Source organism: Thamnophis elegans, chromosome 5 (assembly GCF_009769535.1).
Source record: "Thamnophis elegans isolate rThaEle1 chromosome 5, rThaEle1.pri, whole genome shotgun sequence".
NCBI lineage: Eukaryota > Metazoa > Chordata > Lepidosauria > Squamata > Colubridae > Thamnophis > Thamnophis elegans.
The window spans coordinates 97,612,532-97,620,334 of NC_045545.1; the positions used below are offsets into that span (position 1 = coordinate 97,612,532).

The 7,803-nt window shown below is 50.5% G+C and overlaps 1 protein-coding gene across 1 annotated transcript in view; it reads right to left on the reverse strand.

The window, feature by feature from the left end:
* Window positions 1-497: 497 nt before the first annotated feature.
* SDCBP2 (syndecan binding protein 2) overlaps window positions 498-7,803 on the reverse strand; it is an 8,826-nt gene continuing 1,520 nt past the window's right edge. The window contains exons 2-6 of the mRNA XM_032218637.1: window positions 7,294-7,455; window positions 5,526-5,701; window positions 3,797-3,968; window positions 2,403-2,494; window positions 498-692 (exon numbers count right to left, since the gene is read on the reverse strand). Coding sequence (XP_032074528.1) covers window positions 638-692; window positions 2,403-2,494; window positions 3,797-3,968; window positions 5,526-5,701; window positions 7,294-7,455 — 657 coding nt within the window. The 3' untranslated portion in view covers window positions 498-637. The remainder of the gene's footprint in view (window positions 693-2,402; window positions 2,495-3,796; window positions 3,969-5,525; window positions 5,702-7,293; window positions 7,456-7,803) is intronic.

Genomic DNA, 7,803 nt, shown 5'->3' on the forward strand with positions numbered 1-7,803 from the left:
TCTGGGTAAGAAATGTGAAATTTACACAAGCTCAAAATCTGAGAGAAAATGTTTACAAGATGTTCTATAGATGGCATTTAGATCCTAAAAAGTTGGCTTCTATGTATCCGAATGTACAGCCTAAATGTTGGAGGTGTGGTTCTCTCGATGCTACATATTATCATATATGGTGGACCTGCCAAAAGGTTAAGGCATTTTGGATAAAAATATGGTGGATTATGCAAAATATCTTTAAAAGAAGGATAAAGTTTACCCCTCAGTTATTTTTGCTAGGTATAAGTACTGACTTTACAGCGGTAGAGACTAACTTGATCCTGCACTTAATAACGGCAGCAAGACTGTTGGTGGCGCAATACTGGAAGAAGGAAGACTTGCCTACAATCCAAGAATGGACATTGAAAGTTACAAACTTAGCCGAGATGGCTAAAATATCGGCATATCTTAAAGACCACTCAAATGAGAGATATAAACGAGACTGGAAAAAATGGATTGACTATACACAAAAATATGAAAGCAATATATTTGTCCATTATTATTTCCTTTTCCTCTTCTTGCTAGAATAATTCCGGAGAATTCCAGGGCCGTCCCAGGCAGTTGTGCAGCTCACATCGGAGATCAAACGAAGGAGGCGAAAAATTTATATATCGGGGACCGAACGATCCATGGACGACTTGACTAATCCGCTTGAGAGCCTTACGAAAGAGACGCCAAGAGACAGAATCAGCCTCGGTTTTAAAAAATACAGACAGTCCTCGACTTACAACGGTTCACTTAGCGACCGTCCCAAGCTACAGCGGCGCTGGGAAAAGGGACTTACGGCCATTTTTCATACCGACGACCGTTGCAGCATCCCCATTCTCGCGGGATCAACATTCAGATGCTTTTGAAATTGACTCGTATTTATGAGTCCCAGCCTCCTGGGCACTCACTTAACGACTTATAATTCAAACCTCAATTGTGGTCGTAAATCGAGGACCACCCAGAGATTGTGCAAATCGTTGTCTGCTATGCTCATCTGATTTTTTTTTTCCCTTTGTCCTCCTCTGCCGATTAAATTTTGGTTATTTGACGAGGCTTCAATAAATAAATCTCAGCTCCAGTTTTTTGACAGGTTGCTCTGATCTGCAACTAGGCACCAACCGGGAGGATATCAATAGCAATAGCAGTTAGACTTATATACCGCTTCCTAGGGCTTTCAGCCCTCTCTAAGCGGTTTACGGAGTCAGCATATCGCCCCCAACAATCCGGGTCCTCATTTCACCCACCTCGGAAGGATGGAAGGCTGAGTCAACCTTGAGCCGGTGAGATTAGAACCGCTGAACTGCAGATAACAGTCAGCTGAAGTGGCCTGCAGTACTGCACCCTAACCACTGCGCCACCTCGGCTCTGGGTGCAAGTGAAACTAGAATTCCCTGTTGTACTTTATCAGCATCCTTTGAAACCCGCTCATTCAGCCCTCGGAACAGAGGTGGATTCTTACCGGTACAGTCCAGTTCGGCCGAATAGATAGTAACTCGGCCGGACACGTCACCATACCGGTTCTATCCTCGGCAATGCCATCTTGATTTCCTGCTCTGCACATGGGCAGAACAATCTTCATAGAAAAAACGTAATTTCCCCCCCTTTTTAATGACTGAGCCGAAGTGGCGCAGTGGTTAAAAGCAGCACTGCAGGCTACTTCAGCTGACTGCAGTTCTGCAGTTCGGCTGTTCAAATCTCACCGGCTCAGAGTTGACTCAGCCTTCCATCCTTCCGAGGTGGGTAAAATGAGGACCCGGATTGTTGTTGGGGGTGATATGCTGACTCTGTAAACCGCTTAGAGAGGGCTGGAAGCCCTATGAAGCGGTATATAAGTCTAACTGCTATTGCTATTGCTATTAATGGTGTGTGCATGCCAGTCCCAGAGAGATCCCATAGATGGGCTGTTTTTTGCAAAAAACGGAGGTGTTTTTGCTTTCCCCCATCCTCCAGGAACACTCTGCAGGCTTCAGCAGGGCTGGGGGAAGGCAAAAATTACCCGTTTTTGCAAAAAACGGAGCATTTATTGCCCATTTTTCGCAAAAAACGGAGGCGTTTTTCCCTTCTCCCAGCCCTGCTGAAGCCTGCAGAGTGTTCCTGGGAGCCGGGGAGGACAAAAACTATTTTTTTCTTCTTACTGGGCAGTTTCCAGGCGCCCCCTTAGCTCTGGTGAGGCTGGAGACCTCTCCCCCCGCCCCCGTCAAAACTTTCCGCCACCGTTTCGGTGGGCATGGCTTGGTGAGGGGATCATGTGACCGAGTGTGCGTGAGTGATGTCGAGTTGGCCACGCCCACTCAGTCACATGCCCCTCCCCATCTAGCCACACCCACCGAACCACTAGTAAAAAAAAAAATTCGAAACCCACCCCTGCCTCGGAGACGTACTTTTTAATCATGTGCTCGTAGATGACGGCCGGGATGATGGTGAGCGTGATGATCTTTCCAGCGTTGGCCAGGATTTCGGTGATCTCCTTGTCCTGGAGAAGGGAGAGGCTACAATCAGGTTACGCGGCGTTGCAAAGAGGGAGTACAGCAGCCTTGGAGGAGTCCCTGGGGCTCTCTGAGCTGGGCGGTTTTCTTGCAGGCGTTTCATCACCCAGCTAGGGAATATCATCAGTGCTAAAATGGAAGGAGGAGGAGGAGGAAGAGGAGGAGGAGGAAGAAGAGGAGGAGGAGGAGGAGGACTATGGGGTCCCTGCTGCTCTCTGAGATTCTTTTGTTTTCCTGCAGATGTTTCATTACCCAACTAGGGAACATCATCCGTGCTAGAAGGGAGGAGGATTTGCTCTCTGTTGATACACTAGGCTAGAGCAATCCCCGTTCTCTTTTAACCCTGATGATGTTCCCTAGTTGGGTCACGAAACGTCTGCACGGAAACCACCCAGCTCAGAGAGCACCGAGGACCCCCTCAGATCAACCCTAACCTACAAAGACCCCCCTGTGTTGGTGAGGGAGGGTTTTCGCCCAGTGAAGGACTTCTGCAGAGCCGCACAAGGGGGATTCTCGCTCACACGCAGACACACACAGACACACACAGACACAGACACAGACACACATTCTTTAACTGCAGTCTGCATTTGTGTCCTTCTTCTGCTTCAGCAGTGAAAGGTTTTGCCTCTTCTCAAGGTCATCTTCCTTCTAAAACAGCCTCCGTCTTCGCTGGCCCGGTTCCCGAAACACACACACACACACACACAAACACACAAAAAAATATGGAGGCTTTCGACACAACTTTTCTTGTTTTCTTCCCGACTGCATCACTCCACCCTGGTGTGATGGATGATATCACAGGCAGTCCTCAACTTACAACCATTCATCATTTACTGACCGTTCAAATTTACAACAGCACTTTCAACCAATCAAAATTTGGGGCCTTGGCAAACCGGCATCGCTTTACGACGGTCGCCACGTTTTCCAAGGCCACATGGTTGCTGCTGGCGACCTTGCCTGCCGGCTTCCGACGAGCCAAGTCCATGGGGGGAGCCAGATTCATTTAACGACCGCGTGACTCGCTTCGCACCTGCGGTGGTTCGCTTAACGACGGTGGCCGCGAAGTTCACCGATCAGGCGTGACTCGCCAGACAATAAATCTTGGCTAGCGACGGGAACCCTGATCCCAGTCGCGGTCGTAAGTCGAGGACTACCTGTATTACAGACTATAAAACCGGGCGCAAAAGGCAGCTTTAACAAAAACGGCCAAGTTTCTAGTCCTGAAGACCTGGAAGAAGGTTCAAGCCATCCACGCTTTCTCCACCCACTGTTCTGCGTTCGATACTCACCTTCAGGCCAATGACATTCTGTCCGTTGACTTCGCAGATGTGATGCTTGGTGAGGAGTCCGTTCCGGGCCGCAGAACTGTCTCTGGCCAGTGAGGTGATCTGGCCTCGCTTAATGACGAAACCCACATGGCCAGTGCCGTCTTTGTGCATGGTCACCGTTCGCTGGAAAGGCCTAGCCAACACGGGGGCAGAGGAGGATGAAGGTCAGGCTTTCTCCTGACTGTTGCCATCGGAATAATTGGTTTTTGACAACCAACAGAAAACAACGGAGTTGGAAGGGACCTCGTAGGTCATCTAGCCCAACCTCCGGCTCAAGCAGGAGACTCTATACCTGTGATGATGAGGTAGGTTGCTCCCAATTCAGCCCGGATTGGGTGAACCGTGAGTAGCGGCGGCAGGAGGAGGATCCACCCACCTGCCCGGGCACTTCTGCTCATGCGCAGAAGCATCGCGCGCAAGCAGGGGATCACGTCCGAACCGGTAGTAAAAAAAATTCGGCAACCCACCACTGCAGTGATGGCTAACCTTTTGGCTGCCATGGGCCGAAAGCATGGGTGTGCACGCAACAGCCTGCACCCATAATGCTATCCACCTGCACCACCACCCCGCCTCCCCAACGCATGCATGCATTACAGGCGCACACTGCCCAATGTTAGGTCTTACAGGCCTCCCTGCACCCTCAAGGGACCAAAAATGGGCTACAGGGGGCGCCGCAGTCCCCCCCCCCCCCGCTGCCACCACACAGACATGCGTGCCTGGCCACCCTCACACACACACCCCGACGCGTGCATGGCAGACAGTGGTGGGTTTCAAAATTTTTTAGAACCTCTTCTGTAGGTGTGGCCTGCTTTGTGGGAGTGGCTTGCTGGCCACTGAAGATGACCCAGAAAATGGCCAAAAACTTGTCGGAAAACGGTCTGAAAACAGCCCGAAAACGACCCGAAAAAAGCCCAGTTTTGGGGGCATTCTTCAGGCTGTTTTCCACATGTGCGCACCAAGTTTGCAAGTTTAATAACATTTATATGCCGCCCAATCCTGTAGGACTCCGGGCGGCTTACAGTACAGAAATAAATAAATAAAAATAAAATACAGAGAAAGAAAAGATAGATTTAAAAACAGCACATCATGCACTCCGTTCTAAATGGGGACGGACCGTATTTTGGGGTCAACAGCCCCAGGCCTGCCGGAACAGCCAGCTTTTAATGACTTTCCGGAAGGCTGAGAGAGTGGGAAGGGTCCGGATCTCTACGGGTAGATCGTTCCATAGGGCCGGACCAGCTACAGAGAAGGCCCTCCCCCGAGTGGTCGCCAACCGGCATTGCCCGGTCGACGGTACCCGAAGGAGGCCCAGTCTGTGAGATCTTATGGGTCGTTGGGAGGTATGTGGCAGGAGGCGGTCCCGCAGATATCCAGGTCCCAAGCCATGTAGGGCTTGGGACCTGGAAACCAGAAGAGCAGTTGACAACAGTGCACGTGCCCACAGAGAGGGTTCTGTGTGCCCCCTCTAGCACGACTGCCAGAGGTTCCCCATCACAGGTATAAGGTCTGCTGCTTGAGCAGGGGGTTGGACTAGAAGACCTCCAAAGTCTTCTTCAAGTCTTCTTCTGTCAAGAAGAGAAGTTGTCAACGTTCTCCAGAGGACCACGTGGACTGGAATCTCATAGATGAGGAACCTGGTCCCGCTGGGCACACAATGGACCTGTCCGACACCCCCCCGCCCCGTCCTCACCTGTCCCGAACCACCATAAGGATCTTCTCCGGCGAGGCCTTCTTCAGCGCCCGCTTCGCCTTGTCCATGTTCCACCCCGTGCAGTTCCTCCCGTTGATCTGGAGGATCTGATCACCGAAACGCAGCCCCGCCAGAGCTGCCGGAGAGTTGGCTTTGACCAACTGCACGAAGAGTCCCTGCGGGAGAAGACGGGGTTGGTTCCACTTTGTGAGGACCTCTTCTGACCCATCTCCCCAAAGGCGACAAAGTTTACTGAAGGGAACTCAAAAGATTCCTTTAATTAGGAGCGCCGGCAAAACCTTTCTCTCTCGCCGCAGGCTAACAAGTCCATCCGGCAGGGAGATGAATAGTTGTGTGACCCATCATCTCCGCCCCCTGCCTTTGATCCTCAGAGCTAGAATGGGGTTATTTTTGTTAGCAGCGGTGGCTCTTCCGTCCCAAGGACCGGCCCATAGATTTCCACTGCTCTCCTCTCCTCTGCCACATCTATTCATCTCTGCTTCCTGCCTTTTATCCCCAGAGCTAGAATGGTGTTTTTTTTTTAGCAGTGGTGGTTCTTCCGTTGCAAGGACCAGCCCATAGATTTCCACTGCTCTCCTCTCCTCTGCCACATCTATTCATCTCTGCCTCCTGCCTTTTATCCCCAGAGCTAGAATGGTGTTTTTTTTAGCAGTGGTGGCTCTTCCGTCCCAAGGACCGGCCCATAGATTTCCACTGCTCTCCTCTCCTCTGCCTTCTGTGCATCTACGCATCAGGGACTGGACCCAGCTGTTCCTCCTCTTCCTCATCAGCCACCACCAGACCTGGAGGCTGTTGACTCTCCATAGAGCCGAGGTGGCGCAGTGGTTAAATGCAGCACTGCAGGCTACTTGAGCTGACTGCTAGTTCTGCAGTTTGGCTGTTCAAATCTCACCGGCTCAGGGTTGACTCATCCTTCCATCCTTCCGAGGTGGGTAAAATGAGGACCCGGATTGTTGTTGGGGGCGATATGCTGACTCTGTAAACCGCTTAGAGAGGGCTGAAAGCCCTATGAAGCGGTATATAAGTCTAACTGCTATTGCTATTGCTAACAACACTGCCACCGGATTAACTCAGTAGGTCACAATTAAATAATCCCCTGTCTTTAGATCGCCTCAAAGGGAAGAAGCGTTTCATCGCTGGTTTAGCCAGCTCTCAAAGGAGATAAAACCATCTTGGGGCAGATAAAACCTCCTAACTCTCGTCAGTCCTATTATTTCAATCTTACCTCCAGATCCACCTAAGATAACCAGGTAGGAGAACGGGGGTGGCCCCAGGATGGTCCAACAATTGTAGATCTCAGACTACTTAGGAGCCCCTGTCCAAAACTGACTGTCAGGCTGGCAGCCACCGTTTCTTGTGGGTCTTTGGCCGGCTACACTTTCTATTATTCTGCTATGCATTTTCTATGGTGGGAAAATGGGAGGGAGGATTCTCACACTAGGTAGCCATAACAACATTCTTTCTAGAAAACCAAGGTCATCCTTTGTCTCTGAACTTCTGCACCTGACCGGATCTGGATGGGTGGAATTGCCAGCATGGCAGTGGGAGATTGGACCGTGGGATGGACTTGTGGGTGTGGGGGGCAAGGTCTTGAACTTTCAACTCGGTGGGGAAAACCTGGAAGGTTTCAGATTCGGGTTTTCCCAGATGTGCCAACATGGCTCTCTTAATCAATTGGAACTTTGAGGAATCCTTTGCCTCGGACTCCGATTTACTTTCGGATGATATTTGGAACCCTGTCACTGACCTTATCAATGCTCCTCAGCTTCAGTCCGGTCTTCCCACGTTCGTCCTTGCATAGTTGGATCTCACGCAAACCGGGTTTGATCTCCGCGCGACGCAGCCCTGCGTCGCTTCCCGTGACGGGAGCCACCAACGGAGCTTGAGCTAAGGAAGAGGGGCCCACAGCCTGCCAGGGAAGCCAAGTTGAAGAAGCAATGCAGAAGGAAAGAGATTATTCTCCTCAGATTCAAGAAGATTGGTGACGGTCCAGGTCAGTGGTGGGTTTCAAAGAATTTTTGAACCTACTCTGTGGGTGTGGCCTCTTTTGTGAGAGTGGCTTGCCGGCCATGTGACCTGGTGGGAGTGTCTTGCTGGCCATGTGTTTTCTTTCTTTCTTTCTTTCTTTCTTTCTTTCTTTCTTTCTTTCTTTCTTTTTTTCTTTCTCTCTCTCTCTCTCTCTCTCTTTCCTTCCTTTTGTCTCTCTGTTCCTTTTTCCTTTTTTTCATCTCTCTCTTACTTTTTCTTTCTTTTTTTC